At 43.8% G+C, this 24,972-nt stretch overlaps 1 protein-coding gene across 2 annotated transcripts in view; it reads right to left on the reverse strand.

The window, feature by feature from the left end:
- Positions 1–80: 80 nt before the first annotated feature.
- The window catches only part of SNAP47 (synaptosome associated protein 47), a 35,100-nt gene continuing 10,208 nt past the window's right edge, over positions 81–24,972 (reverse strand). For both annotated transcript variants that reach the window (XM_054016725.1, XM_054016723.1), the window contains exons 4-6: positions 16,350–16,834; positions 12,809–12,945; positions 81–2,878 (exon numbers count right to left, since the gene is read on the reverse strand). In XM_054016725.1, the coding sequence (XP_053872700.1) occupies positions 2,732–2,878; positions 12,809–12,945; positions 16,350–16,834 (769 nt within the window). In that variant the 3' untranslated portion in view covers positions 81–2,731. The remainder of the gene's footprint in view (positions 2,879–12,808; positions 12,946–16,349; positions 16,835–24,972) is intronic.

Raw genomic sequence — 24,972 nt, forward strand, 5'->3', positions numbered from 1 at the left:
TGTAACTGGGTGGGCAGGCCTCCACAAGACACACAATTAGTGGTCCACTTGAGAAATCCCGGTACAAACAAACAAAAAAATCACTATTTCAAGATATTATTTTAATAAAAGTAAAGAACAAGTTACAGAATCAAAGTGAATTCCTGGCAGATGGAATTCAGCTAGACAGAAAATGTACAGACCTAAAACTTTTTACTCTTATAATACTAGGGTGGGTTTTTTTGGCATGAACATGTTAGACCAAGGTAAACTAACACATACAAACAGTAGTGAATTAAATGCTAAAGCATCACAATAAGTTATGACAAAAAGAATGGTAAACTCCATCCAGTTAAGTGCAAATGTTATTTGTTTTTGGCAATCGTAGTTGGATTAATGAATGTTAGGAATCAGTTCTAAATCAGCACCAGGTCCAAATTTCTTCACACCAAAATGTGCATTTTGTGCAAAGTGTATTTCTAAACAAGTTTCATAAAATAAATCATCTTGTAAACATGTTTTCTCATCACATTAAGACAACAGTTACTTGGGATATTTCAAACTAAAATGGATGTGCTGATTTACTGTGTGATACATTCTTTATGTATATATTTCATATAGTCTAAACATTATTACATTCAGAAATACTGAACAAGACACCAATGCATGCCAGTAACAACTCAGATAGTGAATAAGTGACTTGCAGTGCAAAAATACAAGTCACTCAAAAATTAACCAGCTATTACATTGGAGAGATGTGCACTATATTGTTTTCAATACTATTATCTCTAGGTCATTTCCCATATACGGCTTCAATTTTAGTCCACATTACTCTGAAATGGAACAATCCCATGGCAGTTATCAGAGGGGTCCCCGGTTCAAAACTTCAGCATTTAAAAAGATTTTATCTGTAAAGTTACATGCTGACAATTCACTATCAGCTTATTATAAAACACTTTGAAATGATAAGGCTACAACAATTTTCTTTAAAGCAAAGTAACTAGTGGGCTGTAGTAGAGAAAATGAAAAGGGTAGTGGTAAGCAGAAATGAATCCTCTTCAAGTTCTCTGCTACGGGCTACATACAGGCTATCTGGAACCTATTCTCGGCAATGGCTTTTAGGGTAGGAGAGAAAAGTATACACTAAAGTGTGTTTAACTGATATAAGTTACATCTAGATTGTGAACTATGACTAAAATCAATGATAACAAAACAATAATATAGTTTAGGTACATTTTTTGCAGCCACTCCCTTTTATTTTTGAAAGGCAATGAAGTAACCGTGTAAGACTGGCTTTGACAAGAAGTCTTGTCCCCACACATCTCATTATTTTTCTTTTAAATAACTGGAAGCGGGAGGGCTGTCCATCATGTTAGTTTCCATTAATACCAAGAGGCGCACAAAGCATTTATAGCACTGATCAGGAGACACTCAAGCCATAGGTCTGCAGTAGAGCTACCAGGGTTTATGTGGTCCCCATGTAGCTCTGATGGAGTCTGTATCTGAGCAGTGCGGAGGGAACACCAATCACAAGTGTATTCCTTGGAAAATGAAGGAATGCTAAGCCATTTATGGACCTGAGCCTCCCAGCATCCAGGAAGGGTTATGGAAATGATCTCTGTCATACCATGGAGAATCTGTGCCAAGCCATCGTCAGATTTCTGAAGAGCTAAAACCTTGTAAGGACTTCAGCCAACCAGAGAGCATCTTATTCCAAAAATCTCTTTATACATAAGTGAGGCTCTTTATGTATACAAGGGACTCCACGTGCTTTCAGAACAGACTCGTGTGCTTCAAATCATTTTAATGATAGTATAGTGAACAACTAATCCTCTACTGTACTTTTATTTCTACCACTGGTCATTCAGTATAAAAGACAAAGCAGCTGTAATTGAACATCAAAGGATCAAGAATTCCCTTTTGGAAAATGAAAGTCTCCGCTTTGCTTCAACGCTTATTTTCAGTAAGCTACTTAAGTAGCAGGACACTTAGCCTGTGGCAACACTCAACTGCACTCCTCACCGAGTGCAAATCTCACTAATTCACAGACATGTCGTCTGTCTCCACTTGCTTGCCAAAGATTTCATAGCCGAAAGCTGTGGCAAGCTCTTGTAGTACTAAGACTTCATTACATAAAAGCTTTACTAGTACACTGTGCTAGGAATCTTAAAACTACATTTGTACAATAAGTGAACAAAGTTCTTTTATCGTTAACAATTAGGCTTGTTCACTCAATCACTGATTTGTAAAATTCAGCAACTTGTAGTGGGACGCCTGGTGCTTAGTGTGAATTGGCCAACTTCTACTCTACCACCATTTTTGGAGAGAACTTGCAAGAATTTTGGGGTGTAATTATCTGGTATAAAGACACAATTCATTACCCCCTCATCTTCACTTATTTGTTACAGAAAAGTTGCTTTTGAAAAGCAGTAACTTAGCACGTGTCATGGATGTCAACTCAGATGAAGTCACGGTATTTTACATTTAAAGATCTTTTGTAGCAGGGATTTCAGTCATTGTTTCCCCACAATTAACAGTTTAGGCCTTTTTAATTTTAAAATGCCTTTAAAAGTTATCCCAGTCTGGAAATGTTTCCACATTCCTTCCCCCTTACTCCCCGTCAAAGTTCCACAGCAACATTCAAGACAGTATTAGATATGGCTCCTGTACAATCAAAAAGGCTATAAATAGTCCGTTAAAGAAACAATTGCACAGTTCCTCTCGTTACCATCCTCGCTGGCTCGTATGGGTGCTATGTTAGCTTCTTCATTCTGCGGTTCTGCTTGTCAATATTCAAAGTTGTCTGGTCTACAGAGGTGGAGATGACATCAAGAACTTCATCCTGTCTCTCCAGTTCTGTGTCTGTTTCTATGGCGAGGCTCTTAAGCTTCTTCAGTATCTGTCAGAAGAAGAGATCAAGAGCTTTCGGTGAATGACCTGGACAAACTTTTCAGTTATCTTCAGACATGAAGAGCAATTGTAATATGCAAGTTTTAAATAATCAGCTCCTACGTCCATATGTCCAGCAAAACGACAGGGCTAAGATTTCCACCATTTAATATTACAATGCCCCAAAGTGGGCTAAGTGCCTGATGGGGGCAAGCAGAGAGAATCTGTCCTGATAATCTAATTTTAGACATGATGCAAGTGGGGCTAGAACAACTGAAAGGACAGAGTGAGGGTTAGAGCAATAAGGTTACACCGTTTCTCAGTTTAGGCATTTGTGCTTCTAGCTGACTCAGTTATAACTGACTCACTTGTGAGCACTATGGAAGTAGAGAGTCTGCAGGAACCATTTGAATGAAGATAGGTAGTGGCTTGACAGATCAGCACTGAGAAGACATCCCACTGAGCAAAAGGTCCCAAGGTGGCTGCAGGAGAAGCGGACAAAGAGGGCACTAAAATGGGAATAGTCAGAGAAGCGAGAGAGGGGTCACACAGTACAGTGAAAGACTGTATTGAATACTTGGGTAAGAGTAGAGTTGAATAGGTCCTAGAAGGTAAAGGGACCAGCTGTTTAAGCATGATGCAGTGAAGAAGGGGGACATGCAGGGATCTGAAGGGGAAGGAGGGTAACATGGTCAGAAGCTGTGGAGCAGGATCATATTAGATAGATGGGAGGGGAAGAACGTGGGTGTCAGGGATGTCAGAGAGACTACTTTGGGGTCATCAAGATGGGAAATAACAGATACACTGACTGCTACACTATTCCAGGCTACAAGCAAGAGGCCCACACAAGCATTATATTACAAATAAACCAGTTAACACCACACTTAGCAAATTACCACTCCCTCATGTAACCATAAGCAAACACCCAGAGACACTGCAAGGTAACTCCCAGCGATCCTGTTCTATGTAGTGTTTGGAAAAGCCCATGAGCATTGTTTTAGATAAGGAAGAAGCCTCTGAGGCTAGGTCTATACTACCCGCCTGAATCGGCGGGTAGAAATCGACCTCTCGGGGATCGATTTATCGCGTCCCGACGGGACGCGACAATCGATCCCCGAATTGGCGCTCTTACTCCACCAGCGGAGGTGGTAGTAAGCGCCGCCGACAGAAAGCCGCAGAAGTCGATTTTGCCGCCGTCCTCACAGCGGGGTAAGTCGGCTGCGATACGTCGAATTCAGCTACGCTATTCACGTAGCTGAATTTGCGTATCTTAAATCGACTCCCCCCTGTAGTGTAGATGTACCCTGAGGTGAGTGTGAAAAAGCCAAATCAACACAAATTTAAGGCCAGGAAGGTCCATTAAGATAATCTACAATGACCCACTAGGCCTTTACCAGCTCTAATTTCTGTGATCACATATGGCTAACCCCCCAAATAGAGATCCAAATGGTGAAAGAGAAAACTAAACTTGTGTGAACCTAGTGTGAATCAAAGCCATTTGTCCAGCCTGGCTGATCTTCTGACAAGACTCAGCTACAGATGTATAAGGAGGGGATTTGGAAAACCTGCCTCATATCACGGGGATGGAGAACTGCGCTTCTCAATTCCCCTCTACTAGAAAGTGGTTCCTTCTGCTGCCATGGTGGCCCATACACATCCTGATACTGTGTGCAACAACAGACCGTCACTACCCTCCTTGGCTATAACAGGTGTTTATTCACGCCATCATAACGGAATCTGTGGAAAGACCATTCTCTTCTCTTTAGGTCCTTTTATTCTGCTTATCGCCATGACATGGTGAGCACCTAGACAAGACATTCTTGTTTATGATTCTGCTGTTGATCCTTGTAGGACACAGTGTTAATTTCTAAAGGATAAAACACGCCCGTGTGGTTTCTGTAGTAAAAAGAATAGTGAAGAGGAGGACAGTTGTTCTATTTTCTCTTCAAATACCTGGCACCACTTATGGAGGGATCTCAAAGCTCTTTACAAATATTAATTTATTAAGCCTCTCAACACTTCCAGGGAGATACTGTAGGTAAGGGACATGGAGGTCACTTCACCCATATCTTGGATCAAATGCAGCAGCTGTCTAGCAGTGTGCAGCTACACTACACATCAGTTGGGAACAGGAAATGAGGATTACTCTATCCAATTGGAACTAGAGGAGAAATTTACAGACATAAAATAACTACTCGAATTGGAGACTGGCTAGGGCCCGGGGGTTTTATAGATGGAGATTTACGCTCCCCCAGCGCTCTTCGTAGATCACAAGTGGTCAGAAATTTAGTTTTACAGCTGATTGCAAAGATGGGCTCTCCAGCAGCACAGTGCCCCCAACTCCATGCTGGGGCACTGGCTTACTGGGGGCGGAATTCCTCTATTGACTCACCACCACTTTCTGCAGCAACCAGGCATTCAAACAAAGATTCTTATTAATTTGTTAAGCATCAATGAGCTAAAGTATTGACCTGGCCTGACCCAGTTAGGTTGTGAAATCCATTGAGATCACAGCACAAGGCAGTGGGGCTGGTATGCCAAGTAGAGGCTCAAGCACATTTACAGATTAACAGGAGGTGGCACAAGAGAAGCCAGAAAGGAAAGAGAGACACTTTTCACTCCCCAGAAACACTAGTATTTAATAATATGGAGATATACCTATTTCATAGAACTAGAAGGGACCTTGAAAGGTCATCGAGTCCAGTCCCCTGCCTTCACAGCAGGACCAAGCACTGTCCCTGACAGTATCAGAGGGATAGCCGTGTTAGTCTGGATCTGTAAAAAGCTACAGAGGGTCCTGTGGCACCTTTAAGACAAACAGATGTATTGGAGCATAAGCTTTTGTGGGTGAATACGTCGCATGCGTGAATACGCAAGTGTCTGACGAAGTGGGTATTCACCCATGAACGCTTATGCTCCAATACATTTGTTAGTCTTAAAGGTGCCACAGGACTCTCTGTTGCTTTGTCCCTGACAGATTCTGCCCCCGGACTGAACTCACAACCCTGGGTTTAGCAGGCCAATGCGCAAACCACTGAGCTATCCCCCCCTCCCCCTTTTACAAAATAAAATTGTGCAAAAGCAAACAGGTCTATTATAACATCTGGCCTATTATTAGTTTTAAACCTGATTAATTTTGATGTGCTCTGGATTAATTCAAATGGGCTTAAAATTTAAAATACCCAAGGAAGAACAATAGTTTCGAACAGAAGGCTTTTAAAATATGAACGCCACTAAAATGGAAATTCAGACAGCTACAGTGCTCGGTTCATTTTACCTGCCCATTAAGGTCTGATTTGAAGATAAGCTGCTGATGTGGTTCCTGGTACAAAACAAACAAAAACAAAACATTTGCAAGTGGCTCATTTTCATCCCCTAATTTCCTTTGTCGGCATACTGAGGGTCTGGTAACAATTTGCTTAACCCTTTGCCTGCTAGCCGCATTGCAAATCCAAGCTGTGTGTGGGTGTAGTTTTCTTCGAAAGGTGGTCTGACATAGTTAAAATGCTGCATCTACTGCTGCCCACATAAAGATGGTTGGAAAGATTACTAGAGTTAGTAGTCTGGCCAAACCTTAAAAAATGGTTACTATTTTTGTGGAGCAAAACAATGACAAGATGTCTAGTCATCAATGCACAAATTCTGCCAACCACTAAAAGATCAGATGCCTTCTGTGCCAAAACCTAATTTGGGCTGTGAATCAAGAGATGAAATCCCTCCTTTCTATTTACAACATGCTACTCCACATCAGAGGCAATACTAAGGACTGAAGTTATAAGACATCTTTCCTGGCCACTTGCATTCAGAACGGATCAGTAAGATCAGTGGCCTCACAAGCAATCTCCTGCCTTTCCAACTCCAGCAGCAAGAGGAAGCCACTGGCTGCAACTCAGAAAAACTGGTTCAATTCCCAACCCTACTACAGATTTCCTGTTGGGGACTTTGGGAAAGTCACTGAATCGGTCTGTGCCTTAGTTCCTCAACTGTAAAGTGAGGATAATAATACTTTACTTTCCCCAACCTTTATTTACTTAGACTGTCAACTTTTCAAGACAGAAGTGTCCCTTTCTAGGTGTCTGTACTGCACCTAGCAGAACTATATTATTCATTTGTATTATGGCAGAACATGCAGCCCAAGCCCTATTGTGGCAGGCACTGTACAAATATAAAGAGTGTTCCTGTTCCAAAGAGCTTACAACAGGGCCCTGATCTCGGTTCAGGCCCTGTATTTGTAATGCAAATACCACCACCAGGGTTGCGGTAACCTCTTTCTAGCAGGCGGGAGGGATAGCTCAATGGTTTGAGTATTGACCTGCTAAACCCAGGGTTGTAAGTTCAACCCTTGAGGGTACCACTTAGGGGGATCTGGGGCAAAATCAGTACTTAGTCCTCCTAGTGAAGGCAGGGGGCTAGACTTGATGACCTTTCAGGGTCCCTTCCAGTTCTATGAGATATAATATATGGAGATATACCTTATTAAAGTAAGACATGAGACAAATTTGGTCAAACACTGCATATAGGTATCCACCAGTAAAAATAAGCAAAACGCAGAAAGCGGCAGGTGTTAAGATGAACGCTCGCTGCTCTGATTTTGGCTTCCCTGAATTCCTCGAGGAGTCCACTCCACAGGCTCTGTGCCACAGAGGGGAGAGGCCTGACATCAGGGGAAGGATCTGTTTGCCTAAATGCATGTGCCCCTGATCCAGCAATGGCCTCTCCACTCAGTTCCTGCTCAGATAAATCTGAATCCTGGCATGTCTAAACGACATCTACGGGAACAGAAAGGCTACGGTATGTGGCTTGCCATAATACAGAGATTCATAAGGCTGCTTTTATTGGGATCACATGCACCCATTTGGGGCAGCTGTGAAATGGGGCCCCTGGCACGTTCATGTAACTGCACAGTACCTACGTCGTCAGGCACAAGTCACACGTGCACTCAAGCAGTGTACACATGCAGCCAGTGGTTCAGACCTCACAAATCCTCTTCTGGGGCCTCCAGGGAGTCAGCGGAGTGCATCCTATGGCACAAAATTTGTGTCCTATACTCAGAAGTTAACAACCCAATTTCTAGAATAGGTACATTCGATAGCATAGCAGGTGCATTCTGTCTGGAACATCTGACAGCAATCAAGAGATCAGTTTTACAGGATTTGCTGTACTGGTTATTTGTTTCTTCAGGCTTTAAGGCGTGTATAAGTTACAAATAGAGCTCTTCCAGCACTCTGATGCTGTGGCTGAATGGTCCCACAACTAAGCACTGCTTCTTTGACTTCATAACAGTTATGCTTTCCCCAAGATGAAGTGTGAATGCAAGACAAAGGTAAATAAAGGCAGAGAAAAGTATCAGAGTGAAAAGACTAAACTAAACTAGAACAATCATATGACCAAACAGGCACTGAGAAGCCACTGGAAAGATACATAATGAAATCCATGGATTTTTCACAAATGCTATGGAAATTAATTTCTTTATATAGTATCATCTGCTATATGGGATATGCAAACTGCAGATGTAGTAAACACAAGGGTAATAGCTCCTTGGCAGGAAAGGTTTAACAGAGCGGAAATTAGAAAGCACTGAATTTATTTTGCCAAACCAAATCTAGTGAACAAAATCCCACTCCCCCTCCTCAACCACAATCCTTACGCTAATATTATCGTATCCCTTCCCACACCCAATGACATTATGTCAGCCATGGTCAGCTGGTAGACAGCGACTCAGCCACAGACCACAGGAACTCAGTCGACTTCTTTCTGCAAATCTATAGCCCAGCTAATGGAACGCTGCCCACACAACCACAAAATGCTGTGTTTTAAACACGAACGCCTCATGGTGAAGTCCTGGCAAGTTCTTTCACTTAAGTACCCAATCACAATTCCAGACTATTAAGGGCTTCCGGCTCTAATGAAAGGTACTTAATATTCAGTTTGTTGAGTTGCTGCTACAAATGTGAGTAGCTTTGTGAAAGAACTTCACCTATGAATGTTTCTCCCCAGGCCTACCCTGTAGCTCAGATATTTCCCTGTTAATTATCCATTCCCCTCACAACTCTCCGACCCTAAGATGGTCTGTTGGTCTTACCCATTCCACAAAGAGCTCTACAAAGCCCTTCACAGTCCCTACCAGTTCCAGTCCAGAACGAAAGATATTCCAAAAATAAAGAGCATAATCAATTTTCAAGAGGGAAACTCTTCAGAAAATATTGGTACTCAGTACACAAGGGTCAGAATACCATGAAGCAATTTTCAAAATGGTGGATACCACAGTTACAATACTGCCCTGCACACATTAACATTTTGCACTTAGTGCTTGTTTCGCCCTTAAATCTCGACATGCTTGACAAAGATGATCAACTATCATTCTTCTCATTGAACAGAGAGGGAAGAAGAGCCACAGTGAGTGAAGTCATTTGCTCAGAGTCTGTGGCACAGTCAACAGAACCCAAGTCTTCCGACTCCCAGTCCTACATCCTATTGACTAGTCAATGCTGCCTCCCAATAATAACCTGGAGTATAGGGCAAATCTAATGGAGATATTCAGGGCATCGAGAAGTTTGCCAGTTACCTACATGCCAGAAGCAGATACATGACGCCCTGACTGCCTGCTCCATGACTGCAAGGTCCAGGAGCAGCACTTTAAACACCAACCATCCTCAAACAATAGTTGGAAGGGTTTGTACTGGATCTCCATAAAGGTGCTGCGCCTGGACCTTAGTATAAAGTTCACCCCACAGAAACAGATATACTTTGTATAGCTGCCTACAGTAGCAGGCATCTGCCCCTTCAAGCAATCCTAGGTTCTCTTCTTCCACATCCTCATACCTCCTTCCCTTCTAATCTATCCCACCACATTCCTTCTCCACAGGGAAGAAGGATGAGGTTTGCCTAGATTCTCCATCGAGCTGTCTGACTCTGCTCCAGAGTTCTGGAGTAGACAGCAGAGATGGTGCATGGAGAACTTCTGGGAGCAGCAGCACTGAAGGTGAGGCCCTCAATGCAGACAAGAGAAATACATGTGGCTCCTCTTGACCCTGAACTGCTGGGGGCAGGAGCAGTCAGGATCACGCCTGAGTAAGGAGCAGCCTATACTCACCACTCATAACCGCAGAGCGCCATAATCGTTTCCAGGCATTGAACTAGGCCATGTATTTGTCATGAATTGGCCCTGGAATAAGGAATTCCTCAAGAGCCTCTTCTAAGAGGTGCTGCAAAATATGTAGGCATCTTCAGCAGCCCTCACAGCTCGTGGTCAACAGCCCTTCCTTTAACATTTTGGCTTTTATGCTCTTTCTGTTACAACTGCAAAGTCTAGTTCTGTAGTTCTATCGCTGACCGGTTACGAGATAAACAAGTAACCCAGCTGAATGCATAAGAGTTAGGCTGAATTGTAGAGAGGCAGTAGCTGCATTTATAAATTTCAGACTTTGCTTTTCATAAGCCTTAAAGGCCTCAAAAAAGGTCAACTCCACTTCAATTACTGCACATTTTGTTAGCAAGTTAAATGATTTGCATACTGATTTTGGGGAGTGTCACGGCATTCACTTATCGGGAGCAGTGCCTCTTGCTAGCCGTCCTGGGGATTAGCTATGCCAGCTTGCGCTCTCCCGCCAGTGTTGTCTTCTCCCATCTTGACTCGTTCTACTGCCCTGCTGACTCGGATCTGCAGCTTCATCGCTGTGGCTTAGCCCTCAGGCCAAGTCACTAAAGTCCTCCCCTTCTGGGGAATACATAGTCTTTCAAGACCTGCTGTCTGGCTAGTGCCTCCAATGACCTTGCCACTCCCCAGGGGCTGGTAGGGGAACCAAGGCCCACCCTGTACACTGGGTTCCAGCCCAGGAACCCTATAACAAGCAGCCACAGTCCCTTACAATCCTACCTCTTGCTGCTGTTTTCCTGGGCTTCTTCCTACATATCTGGCTTTCCTCCTCTCTGGGTTTGCCAGACTCCAACTCCCTCCGCTCAAGGAGTAACTGCAGCCTACTTCCCAGCAGCCTCTCTCAAGAGCACCAGCCCCAGACTACAGCGACCTACCTGGCTTTATACAAGGCCTGCCTATTTCAGCACAGGGTGAGCCTGTTTCTAATTAGCTGCCTCCAGCCTAAAGCTCCCCTGCTTGCAGGCTAATTAGCTGATTGGGTTGGCCCACTCCAGCTCTTGTTGGGCTAGTATGAAGAGCACACCCCATCCCAGGAAGACAATAATGCATTGTCCTAATTTACATTTCCCCCTTTCCCCACACCTTCTCTCAAAAGCAGACAATCCTAGACACTTCAATTGAGTTGAATGCATAAAGACGTTGTGAAATATAGTTTACAAGACCCATTTTTTGTCCAAAGAGGTGTACTATGGAATTTGTCCTTGGGTGAGGGAAGGAGGTGGGGCGCAATGATTTTTCAAGTGTTATTTTGGGTGCCTCAATTATTGGGGACGCAACCTGAGGCAACTTACAGGGACCAGATTTTCGGAAAGCAGGTGCTCAGTATTTCATATTCAGTATCCAGGTCTCTCAATTTGGGTACTTGAAAATGGAGGTCTCCAAAAATCAGACACTTTGGAAAACCTTGGCTGGGTATATTAGGAATATCAGAATGGCCCCTTGGGGCCAAAGGGGCTCTGGTGAACTTTGAAATGATTAGTGGGACTTTCTGTTTTAAAAAAGATCTCTAGTCTGTTTCCCTGCAAAGACAACCTTTCAACTGTCTGGGTTTCTGTGAAGTCTAACCTTACTTCTGACATCCGTGGGTTGCTAGTAGTGATTTTTGTTAACTATAATGTGGTTTTTTTTGCACGGTTTTCATTTTTAGCCATCCTTAAAATGACTGCTGCGTACTTGCAAACTCAGGTCCAATTTAATTAAAAAGGGGGTTTGAGTCTGGAATTATGTGAGAGAAGGAGAATGAACAACTACAGGCTGAAGCAGAATAAGTGGCTCTTTCACACGATGCTATCATGAAACCACAAAAGCATCATTCAAGTGAGAGACAGGAAAAGGACAATGCCAGGAACACCCCCAATATATTCTTTAAGAAATATTTGAAAGGGGCACAATCGGTTTGAAAGTCACACCTGTCTAAAAATGTCGGGTTCATTACAGATATAAGTAACACGCAAGTTAGTGAAAATACATTCCTTTGCTTTTCCAGGTTGTTTACTTTGACAGCACTCTGTGTATGGTCAGTCTCTCTGCGGCTGAAAAGGCTTCAACAACAGGAGAAAAATGTTTTATTTTATTTTTTTAAGGAATTTAAAACAAATGCAGGACCTAATATTTTAAGGCAGTTGTAGTAGACTGGAATTTTTTAAAAGTTAGCCTTTTTACTGCAACCTTGTCCCTGCCCCCACATTCATCTGTCCAATCCACCAGTTGGATCTTGTATCTAAACTGGACTGCGAGCTCTTGGGGATAGGGTCTTTACCACCCACAGCACAATGGCTCCCCCAGATGTTACTGCAATACAGATAAATGATCGTTCAAAAAAATTCAAGTTGATGGCGTCTGTTTAAAGAGCTGTAAAACAGGGAAGGAGAAAGTAGAAATGGGCATAACGTGATCTGGAAAATCAGTACTGAAACATTTAATTTTCAGTGTAGAATGGAGGTGGCACGAGCCTGCGACTTTTCAATGAATCAAAATCCCAGAGCTATTTTCACCGTGATGACAAATCCCCGATTTCTCAACAAAATAAAACAAGGCAAACACACCCCAAAACCCAACAAAAGGTGGTGGAAAGCACACTGAGGGGTGGATTTGTTTTTATGTTCCTCCAGAGTTCCAGAGAAAGAGAGGATAAGACGACCTGGGCTATAGTAAATTAAGAGCTCTGTGTATAAGACCTAGGGATGAACCCTGCTCCGCTTCAGAGTGTTCACGTTTAGGGGGAGGGCACAAGGAAAGGGCTTTGGTATATGCTGCTTTAACCTGGGCTCCTCTCGACAGTACCTGTTTAAGTTCTTGAGTTTCTGACTCAGACATGATTTGTTTTTGCTTTTGCAGCTGAGCCTGCCCACCTCCACCTCCACCTCCGCCTCCTTCCGATGAGGATCCAGGTTGCACCACGCTTACTATGCGGCCTGTGGCTGTAAAGAGAAATTCAGACAGTCATTCAGTGACATCTGCTGGACCAGGTGGAGAATGCAGGAGGTAAGACCAAGTGAAGTGCTTTATGCTTTGCACAGTGGAGGCTTCTGTTGAGATGCAAGAGGAACTTAAATGAGAATCATCACATTTAATGGGGGGAGGGATAACTCAGTGGTTTGAGCATTGGCCTGCTCAACCCAGGGTTGCGAGTTCAATCCTTGAGGGGGCCACTTAGAGAACAGAGGTAAAAATCTGTCTGGGGATTGGCCCTGCTTTGAGCAGGGGGTTGGACTAGATGACCTCCTGAGGCCCTTCCAACCCTGATATTCTATGATTCTATGACTCTTCCTCTGAAATAAAATCCATTATCTATGTAACACATCAGAGATCATGCGACATCATAATTACACAAACAACTTCTCAGGCTAGCCTGCAGAACGTAGCAACTGGAAGGCCTGCCGTGCCCCAGACAAGCTACTTAGTACCGGGGGCCAATTGCTGAAAGGTTAATTTTGGACCCCAAGCAGCCATTTGAAGCAGACGACACGTCGGAGGCAAGGTGTTTGTTCCGTACAGGAAAAACGCAGGCTCTTTTTCTGCTTCCCCTTCACACATTAGTCAATTCAATTTGCAAAACACAGCTTGCTCTGGAGAACACCTGTGAATCCTGTCAGCTAGCCTCGGAACAAAAGGGCAATACTGACGCTAACAGCGCGCACAGAGCTAATCAGTGCAGCAGCACGGATTTGACTTCTGAAGCAGCACGCCACCTGTCCTTTATTTAAAGCACCGGCTCCTATTGCAATATCCGATACCTCCTGTCCCAGAGAAGTGCTACGATTAAAGGCCATTATTTGTAATACAGATTGTCTCGGGTGTTTAGCACCAACCATATTTACGTATCAAGACACTCCAAACATCCCAGAAGTAGCCCCACTTAAAGGGGCACTGAACATCGAAGGAAGCTGCCACTGCCTGCTATCGCACAGCCTGACCTAACACGGCACAGTGACAACAGCTGCTGGAGACATCAGGACAGAAAGTCAATAAGTCGGAAGCTGGAGCTCGCTCTGGATCCAAAGAACTGGTGCCAAGCTGGCTGGCCGCCTGACAGCACATACGCTACTACTTTGGATAGCGTTACTTCTTAATGAAAAAGGAGACAAAAGCTAAACTAAAAATACAAAAACCTAAATCCCTCGCATGTAATTACTGCAAACTCATAATCCCCTGGAATTATTTGGTTATCAGTCTGTCTGTTATTGGACTCAGACAATCAAGCTTTAAGACAAGCAAGTCATTCACTGTGCTAGTACTACTCTGTCCAACTTCCTCTTGTATCCTCTGAGCCACTAAGTATCAAACACTTTTTTTTTTTTTAAATACTGTCAAAGCCACAGGAATGCCATGGGTTAGCATCTGCTGTTACAGAAAGTCTCAAATGTAAAGACAACTGTACAAAAGATTATCTGTGTCTTTTAGTTCATGAATCAGAATTCAGGGTCCGGAATTTTTTTTTTTTCCTTTAGAAAAATCCATGTTTCCACCAGAGGTATGGAAAAAACCCACAGGTTAAAATGCAGTCAGTGACTGCCATCTTGTGGCAACAATATGTCACTGACACTGGATCTACAGAATGAACAAACAAGGGAAAGAAGTTTTGGTGGAGTCACAGACGTCACGATTTCCACAACCTCCAGTTTCTTCTATTGGTGTTTCCAACTTAAACAGTAAAAATGCAGGTGGGGATAGGACAGCAACATCCTTGACTCACTGACTCAGCTGCAAACAGAGCAGCGCAGTGAGAAACGAAGCAAAATAAGGCTTTATAACCAATTATTTTATGTAACAAGCATTAAGTCTATCAGGAACTGAACACCAATTTGCCTGGATAACTCGGTGCTTGGAAATCAGCAGGTTGTTTTTCCTCTAAGTTGTTGTGCTTACATTTTAGCGCCAAGTGCCTAAGAGTTATTTCCTTAAAAATTAACAAGCTTTTCCAAGCCCCGGTCCTTGAAGACTGGTCAACAAGAGAACATTTTGTCCCTGCTGAAATCCAATTTTAGTTCGGTGCATAGAAAGTATGCTGGTTTCATCTATTCTTTTGCCAGGTCAGCTTTCTATTGTTCAAATTTTTAAATGCACTGGGAATGTATCTTTTTAACTGGTTTGTTCCTCAGTCAACTGCCCATTAAAAAAAAAAATCCATCCATATCTCAGTACCAGTGTTGTCCTGCCACCTCTCACCATGATATCTGAGGGCCTTCCAGGTTAGCATGGCAGTAGTGAAATCCCTACTGGACTTCAGGGGAACACTAGCTCTTCTCCCATTAGGGGTTACAGAAAACGGTGCTTGCAGAATTTTTTATTTTTTTTTTTTGGAGGGCGTGGGGGAAGGAGAATAGGGATAGTGAATTTCATTCTGGTTGTGATGGAAAGGTTTTTAATCTTGCAGCATATCCTTAAAATGGCCATACTATGGATTCATCTACTCTCCTCTAGAACCAATGGGTTCTCGTGCACAAATAATACGGTTTTAAAAACAAATTACCTGGTATGGGAGCACTACGCCTCTGCTGCAATTTTAATTATTATTAATAGCATGTCTGTTGCAGTTGGTGTTTAACACCTTGGTCATTTTAAATCACGCTGGGATGAAAGTCAGCAGTTTTAAACAGGCTGTGATTAACTCAATGACAGGTTCAGTTCAGAGCTACCGCTAGCTGTCATCAGCCACAAGGAAAAGAGCAATGACACACGACTCAAGCATGTGAGGGGTGGGGAGAGAAAGGGTGTGGATCTCAAAAGACCACTGTCAAAAGACAGGCACAAAATCCAATAGGGGCAAGAGAGCAAAGAGGTACTTAAAATGGAGGCCAGGAACCTGAAGGAAACTCAAATCTAAACTAATCATTTTCAGAAGCAATTAGTATGTTTGGGTAACTCAGCTTCGGAGGGCCCAACTTGAGAGAGAGCTCAGCACTTTCTGAAAATCAGGCCCCTTTAAGATGTCTCAAGTTGGGCTCTTGCCGGGGGAGGAGAGACTCAAGGTACCCATAGTTACTGATTGCTTTTGAAAATGTAGGCCTCGTGATGTACAGCCAAACCCTGGCAAAATTATGTTCAAGCTGGTAGGGAAATGCTTATCCCATCTCTCCATCCCCACCCCTTGCTCTCAGATATAGGTACCTGTCACTAGTGAGGATAGCTAATATTGCTCTCTTACTGTCAAAGGTTTCCTTTTATCATTTGCGTGGTCTCATCATCATTAGATTATTAAGGCAAGGAAGAGGATTTGCACTGTAAAACCTGCACAGTTTTCTTCCAGATTTTGTGAAATGTTGAAAACAGTTGCTACTAATGAACCAGCTTCGTGACTGATCGCTTCATTTCTGTCACTTACCTGCTTGCCAAATGGAATTGCCCAGATCTGCCTGAGGAGATTTCCTTGCACCGGCAAATCCCAATGCATCTTCCAAAAACTGTATTTTCTTGCTAAACTGCATCTCCAAGATTGGGATTGCTTCTGGCATCTTTGCTGACAACAGCTTGTAAGAGGTGTCTGGCTTCCCAATAAACCTCTGACGGATGCTGATCTCGTATGGTGTATGAACTTTGATATCATCTACATCTTTCAATTCAAACCGGTGAATGACCTGAGAATTGCAGTCACTGATTTCCAGGCCAGAAACCAGAAGCGTGAATTTTCCTGGCATGACGTTAGAATTCGTTCCGAGGGTGATGATAACTGGAATTCTGATGAGGACTCCTTCCTGGTTCTTTGACCCTGAAATCGCGGCTTCTTCCTTTGGCTTTGCTTCCAATGGCCCTTTCCAGAGTTTGCCACGGAATGGCCACCAAGAAGGCGATTCAAGTTCCGTCAACAACCTAATGGGGAAGAGATGATATAAAAAGAGTGAAATCAAGCAGGAAGTCCCCACCATCCTCCTACCTCTGAACAAATTGTCTTTCTTGATTAAGAAATAAACACTTGAAAATGAACTCTTCATTCCTATAATCATTAAAAAAAAAAAAAAACCACTTTGCACTTCTAAGGCATATTGCATCCAGAGATCTCAAAGCACTATAGAAATAGTAGGGAGAAACCCCAGCACCCCACTTGTTAAAGAAAGGGAAAAAGTGACTCATTCAAGCAAATCCATGTCAGAGCTGGGAACCAAAACTCGGACTCAAATCCCCTATTTTCACCATGAATATGTGCCAGATGTTCAAATTTATTATTTGTTACCTGGGCACTGAGGACACACTGTGCTGTGTGCACACATTTGGAACTTACTCGTGGGGGAAATATGAGGGCCGATGTCCCTTGGGCGTTTTCCGTCAGTGTCAGAAGCAATGCCACATAGAGGATTTTGGGGGCTAGGAGCAAAACATGAATTGAGCCTCCCCATTTCCCCCAAAAAAATGACCACTAGGGAGAGGCCCAAAGGGGGTGGGGGAAGGTTGGAGAGCGAGCCCATCCCGCAGTCACTCTGCTGAGGCCAGCCCAGCTCCCTGCTCTAAGTGTTGCAACTTGGTTCATGGGGTCACAGCACGACTCGGGGTCGCCAGGCCAAACCTGAGTGGTATTGCGACCCTGTGAACCAGTCTGCAATACCACTTGGTCTGGCGCCCTCTCTAATAGGGGGCCTATTTAATCCATCCCCCCCAACCCCGAAGACCAAACTGAAAAGTCTACAGGTCAACCGAAAGCAGAATTGGCATCTTTACAAGAAAACTGTTTTACTTTGGATGTTACCTAGGAGTAGACCAGGGATCGGCAACCTTTGGCACGTGGCCTGTCAGGGAAATCCGCTGGCGGGCCGGGCCAGTTTGTTTATGGGCAATGTCCGCAGGTTCGGCTGATCGCAGCTCCCGCTGGCCGCAGTTCGCCGTTCCAGGCCAATGGGGGCTGCGGGAAGCTGCGCGGGCCGAGGGATGTTGCGATTGGCCAAACCTGCGGACACTGCAGGTAAACAAACCACCCCGGCCCGCCAGCAGATTTCCCCGACGGGCCGCGTGCCAAAGGTTGCCGATCCCTGTAGTAGACGCTTAGTTATTAATGTGATTTTCACTTTCGAGCTTCATTAGAAATGGCTTTAGCAGATAAAGATAAGACAACTTAAAACAAACACCTTCACACAACAAAAGCCAGGATAGAGCGTATTTACTTCTGTAAAAGCTCATTGAGAAATCTTGGCACAATAAGGCCCTTGTATGAGTTTTCACGGTTTATGGGCATTTGTTGGAAAAGTTTGGCTTAATCCTGTTTGCATTTTCCATGCGCTAGAAAGGTACTATCCAATGCAATGATGCATCATGTTGGCACGATCTTACAAATAAGTAATTAAATGAGTATTAAAACTGTTCTACATGAGATTTTGAGACTTCAAGATCCTGTTTAGTTTGGCTGCAATCACAGAATTTAATCTCAAAAGGAAGCTATACCAAATACACTTTGTTCACGAGCCATCAAAGTTCTGTACAAGGTTCAAACAGGCCTGCTAAAAGAAATCCATCTACTTTGAAAAATAAAATTAAGAAAGGCCAAAAAGAAATCAAATTGGGAACAAGCCAGTGACTTGATAATAAAAGAGGAAAGCAGAATAAAGTGCTTCAAGAGCCTACTTCCAACTACAATATGAATATCAGATATTTATGGCTCTGGAGCGGACGGCTGAGATCCCGTACTACTCCTAAAAATGATAGGCTGAGAGTGATGAAGCAGAAACTTTTAAAACAGAATTCTGAAGTGTCACGCTGTTGCTGCTTTAGGGCCCCATTCTGTAGCCACGAAGTTCAACTGCAGTTTCATGCACAGAGAAACTCTGAAAACCACCCCCTGTAAGCATGCACCATCTTCCCAGGCCAAAGCAGCATTCTAGGGCAGCAAAACCCTGGAGCAGTGGTTCTCAAGCTGCAGCCCAATCAGCACAGAGCTGATACTACACCTCTACCCCGACATAACGCGACCGATATAACACAAATTCGGATATAACGAGGTAAAGCAGCGCTCCGGGAGAGGGGTGGGGGAGCTGCGCACTCTGGCGGATCAAAGCAAGTTCGATATAACACGGTTTCACCTATAACGCGGTACGATTTTTTGGGTCCCGAGGACAGCGTTATATTGAGGTAGATGTGTACCTATATGGCCCATGTAACATCTTCAGGGCCATATAGGTAGCATTGTATGTGGTCCACAACAGTAAACAGGTTGAGAACCACTCCCCTGGAGTCAGCTGACCATGAGAAATTTAAAACAATCTTTTAAAGCATTAAAAGTAACTAACTAGAAACATGGGAACCAATTTACATGGTCTGCTTTCTATACAAAACACACAGTGATAGTATTCTCCACTTCGTTTTTACTGAGGTTTATCCTCCTCTCATCCACTTCCTTACCCACCATGAGGCAGTGACATTTTGGTTATGTTATCAGTCTGACTGATGACAAGATTTTGCAATTGCACAGACCCCGGAATGATCTTGCCAACTGTCCTTGGCTTCCATGAAGCTCACAGGTTGTGCATCAAATAGCAGGATCAGGGTCTTTGGTTGTAAACTCCCAAGGGCAGGGAACTTGTGTCATGTGTATCTAAAGCGGCTTGCACACCAATGACATTATATCAGACTTATAAAACCGGGTAAGTCTGTTTTTGTCTTTGACGATTCAGTCGCACCAGACTCAATTTTGCTCATTGACACATCCATGCAATTCCAGTTGAAAGCAACTGGAGGTGAGCTTGCACACGTGAGAGTAGGGTTGGGCACACTGTATATTAAGGTACACCGTACATTTAATATAATCATCCAAAACACTCCACAAGATAAGGTTATGCTGAGTTTTGAGCATTTAAAGATGTTAGTGTAATATAAAGGTTACACTTTTTGTATGTAATATTTAAATGTGTTTCTTAAATAAGGGGAAAATAGGGTAGCTCAGTGGTTTGAGCATTGGCCTGCTAAACCCAGGGTTGTGAGTTCAATCCTTGAGGGGGCCATTTAGGGAACTGAGATAAAAATCTGTCTGGGGATTGGTCCTGCTTTGAGCAGCGGGTTGGACTAGATGACCTCCTGAGGTCCCTTCCAACCCTGATATTCTGTGATTCTATGTTTAAAACAGTGTTCTCTTGACTGATTTCACAGTGTGCTTCTACCATCCCTAGCATATACAATTTTTTTTCCCCCACAAATCAGGTATGTTACACATCTTTAAAGGGTTTGTTATTAGTATCAACTCCACTGTCTTGACCCATCGATGAAGTAGCAAAAGACACCAGATTAACAGCCAATTTATAACGGACAGACTCCGTTCACGCAGCCTGGCTTGACCAGTGTCCACTGGATTTCCCAATCCCCCTGTGTACCATAGTAGGGGCTCAGACACAGATTCTCCTGCCTCTCAATTTAGGCATGTGTTTGCAACCATGCCTGCCCTCAGCCCCTCCCTCTGGAATTTGTTTGTGTTGGGCCCCACCCACTTGAGAAGCTTCCCAAATGCAAAGATTTTCTTCCTCCTGCCTTGAAGAGAGAGTTTTATCTTTACAAGCATAGCAGGAACAGCATCTTTCAATGGAGTGCTTTGGATTGGAAAGATCCCCTCAGACACCCCACTCTCTGTTCCCAAAAGGTCAGCTGGGAGGACTCTCCCGCCCAGGAGATCTGACCCCCAGTTTTCCCTTAAAATCTGATCCACAGGTGAGGGGTCTGGCATTTCAGATGCAGATCCTTCCCCCCCTCCTGGGGAAAAGCCTCCCTACAAAAGGTGGGCAGACCCTCCTGTTCCCCCTCACCTTCTGTTTGGGCTTCCTCTCTGGGCTCCCCTCTGGGGCAGACATTCCCGTGTGTCCCCCAAAAGGGATGGTGACCCTGATCCAGTCGTGGGCTCACAGTTACCAGCTATGACAGACCCTTCACTGGCCAGCAAAATCCGCCGCCCCTTTCACTTGGGCTGGGCTTGCTTCCAGCTACAGAGCCCCTGGGGTCTGTTCCCACCGCAGCCGTCGTCAGGACCCCAACTTCCATCTCCGGGATACACGTCTCTGTGCACCCCAGGGCAGGACCTGTCCCCTGCTGACCTGCAACTTTCTGGCAGTCAGCAGCTGGGAAGGCCTCCCTGTTACAAGGTGGAACATTCCCCCTCCCCCAGGGAGATGACAGGACAGGAATTGGCTCTATCCAGCCCTTCCCGCAGACACCTGCATTGAGCCCCGGGGCTACAGGAACTGGTTACGACCATTAAATGACATGGTACCACAAGATAGAAAGCTGTAACAAACAAGTATGGTGAAATTGCTGATTGGTATTCTGCTGTTGCCTGTTATTGCTAGCTTTGGATATTTTAGGATGAGAACGTCAGCAGATGTTCCATTGCAAGAATGGCATGATAACCAATTGGCACATATTGTAATAAGTTTGAGGTAAATGAAATAATAACCTATGGGAAGAAAGCACCCCAACACTATTATCATGAGGAAGTTAGGCTTTGGACAGAGAAGGCTGGACATCCTTATGAATATTCATGGAACCATAAAACCCTATAACAGGGCTAACCATGGCCTACACCAGGGGTCGGCAACCTTTTAGAAGTGGTGTACCGAGTCTTCATTTATTCACTCTGATTTATTTTAACGTTTTTTTGAAGGTGTCTTTCTATAAGTCTATAATATATAACTAAACTATTGTTGTATGTAAAGTAAATAAGTTTTTTTAAATGTTTAAGAAGCTTCATTTAAAATTAAATTAAAATGCAGAGCCCCCCGGACCGGTGGCCAGGACCCAGGCAGTGTGAGTGTCACTGAAAATCAGCTTGTGTGCCGCCTTCAGCACGCGTGCCGTAGGTTGCCTATCCCTGGCCTACACCATCGCAATCTTCTTGGCAAGCCAGATATAGGACCACTCATGGATCACCTGTCTCACCTGTTCTAGGTCTCCACAACAGATGGTGAGAGTATACAGCTACTCAGATGCTGGATATCTTGACTGTCCTGTATTACCTCTACCTAATTTGCTAGGTTGGAGAATCTGTGATTTTGCTAATTGTGCTAATAAAAACATTATAAGGTTAAGGGGCCTTTTCTAAGTGTGAGTGTCTCTCCTGCAGGGCTTTGGAGTGGAGCCCAGACCTGGAGCGCAGAGCAGCTCCGGAGCAGCGGAGCTGCAGGTTTTTGCCTGGAGCTGGAGCGGAGCCGGAGCACAGCTCCAAAGCCCTGCTCCTGTGCACACCGGGGTTCTCATTCTAATTATTCTAATAATTCTGGGTCTGATTCGGCAGAAGATGTCTGCCAAACTTCAGAATGTTAATTTGGGAATTCTACCCGGCTTAGAAGAGAAACTTTGCCTCAACCTTAACTATAAAACATTTGCTACTGCAAACTAGTGCAGGCAGTAAAAGCTGGTATAATACTTTGTGGTCCTCTGGGATATCTAATTGTAAGATCATGACAAAAATATACAAAATAGCATTTGGCAGGTAATTAACAAGGTTCTACAAAACCATGCTTCCCAAGCCTTTATAGAAAAGAAATCATACTACACAAATATCAACCAGCTAGGAGCGCAAGTGCAGTAAAATAACTCCCAAGTATAAAAATACACCCAAGACTGGATTATACTGCTGGAAGCCAAATGCTTCACGCACAGTCACAAGAAATTATTTTCTACGCAGGGGTAATTTATTCTGTTGCCATTCTATCGCTTTCAGGTTGTAATAAGGCATCTATTATTGTGGTATATAATGGAGAGTCATTTGCTATCTTTCTTTCTTTTTTTTAATGCAATGAAGTCACTAGGATGAAATTCCCCCCTCCGCATAGGAGACCAGCACAAGATCGAGGCACCACTTAAGTCCCACAAAATTGGGAACTATCTTAATGGCTTATGTAGGATATTAGTGGTGCAAAGGCCTTGTGTGCTGGCCCTCTGCACAGAGGTGTATTTCACCCTATGCACATAATCATTTCAGTGCATGAGAAGTTGAGCTGTTGGCTGGCTCTTCTTCCCAGAAGGAGACACTGGTGCACTGGTCAACTCCTCTTGTAGGAAACTCAGGTGAGCCACGCGCCAAGTTGACCAGTCTCCAAAGTGGTCTACGTTGGACATTACTTATGGCATTAGGCATCAATGACTGCTCTCGCATGAAGGCACCACCACAAAGCTGATGCTGCTCATACAGCCTACTAATCAAGTTGGCTAAAAAATATTTAAGGGGTTAATGAGAGAAACACATTAAGGACTCCTCCTGCACAACACTGAAAAATATCATGGGAAAGAAGATTACTGACAGATATTTCACTCACACACACTTCAAAAGAAGGCACTGGCTGAGGAGTTTAATGTGACTATTTCCCTGATCTATGCTAATTAAAGTAGGACTTTGGCACAATAGTTACAATAAAGTAAACTGATCAGTGTTCAAGTGCTATGAATTTGGTTTTTTCCCCTGTACAGCAGATGTGACTTCAGCTTAAGAGGAGAAAGCTGTCACCATCAGCTGTTTTAAAAATAAATTAAAAATCCAAACAAGTAAAGTGCAAAGTCAAAACACCTCATTAAGCTAATGATTTCTAGGTACAGTTTTAGGCTGTTTGCATGTCAGTTAATCCCTAGATGCAGTAGATAAATAGAATCTCAATTAGCATTTGTTCAGTGTCTTCCTTTATTCTACCCATCTGTAAATCAAAGCATCTAACTTTCTTCAGTTCCATGAAGACAAACCATACTTCCCTTAATCTAAATCAAATGCATCTTAATTTAAAACAAATGTCTCTTCCAAAAAAACCCAATGAATATTGACTTTCTGAATCGTTGTTTATTGACAGAGAACTTTAAAAGCTGCTACTGAAGTTTTCAATTTCCTTGGCTTTTCATTAAAGGGTGTAGAAAATATAATCAGAATCATTGTGAAATCAACAACACTTGCTCACAGATGTTATACCCACTGGAAAATAGAAACTTCTTTCAAAAGAAATTCGTTTGAACTTCATTATATCTGTCCCAGATCCCAGAAGGAACCTTACAGCTGCATATCTCTAACATATCTCTATATTACAATATACTTAGCTCTACAAGTCTACTTTATGCCACTGCTGGATTCTACTTGCAGCATCCAAATCCTTACAAAACGGATTACATTTGCCTTCCATCTTAGTAATTGTTAAAAGCCTTATAAAGACAAAATGTTCAAATTTAGGTGCTGAGCACCCGCTACTCTCACTGACTTCAATGTGAGATGTGGAAACTCAGCATCTCTGAAAAACAGGCTACTTATTTTAGGAGCCTAAATATGGCTTTAGGTGTATAACTCATATGAAAGGTTTGTCTTAAATGTTCTAAGAGGAAGCACATGCAGCCTGGGATATCAACATCGGTTTTCTGTTCCTTATAAGAAAAGAACTTTCTGCAGATACAGTTTAGCTGACATTTTGATCAACATGGCGCAAGACAAAACAGAACCCAGGAGCTCATTCTTCCACAGCTGTACTGATTCTGCTGGCATCTAATAGTAGTGAGCATATGTAATGAAAAGCAAGTGGTTGCACCATTTGAAAACATATGTAGAACAAGGAGGTGCCATTTCTACAGTCATTTCCCCAACTACAGCTGCACTAAGGCCAAAATTCTCCCATCCAAAATTGCAGGCTGCATGCTCAACACCTGTGCAGGGAGGGGAAAGGACACCTCCCCTCCTTAGCTGCCGAGCTCTCACATGTCCCCTCTGCAGTGAAAAGATCCATCTGGCAGTGGATTTTCCAGCTCTGCCTTGTACACCAGAAGTGGGCAAACTATGGCCCGCGGGACCGTCCTGCCCGGCCCCTGAGCTCATGGCCTGGGAGGCTTATGCCTGTCCCCACCCCGCCTGTCTCCCCTCCCCCACAGCCTCAGCTCACCACGCCTCCAGTGCTCTGGCCCGCAGCTCCTGCCAGGCAGCGTGGACCCGTGGCTGGCTCTGGCTGGGCGGTGGGGCTGCGAGCTCCTGCTGCTCTGAGCACCATGGTAAGGGGTAGGGGGTCCTGGGGGGAAGTCAG

The sequence above is a fragment of the Malaclemys terrapin genome, chromosome 2 (assembly GCF_027887155.1).
Source record: "Malaclemys terrapin pileata isolate rMalTer1 chromosome 2, rMalTer1.hap1, whole genome shotgun sequence".
Taxonomy (NCBI): domain Eukaryota; kingdom Metazoa; phylum Chordata; order Testudines; family Emydidae; genus Malaclemys; species Malaclemys terrapin.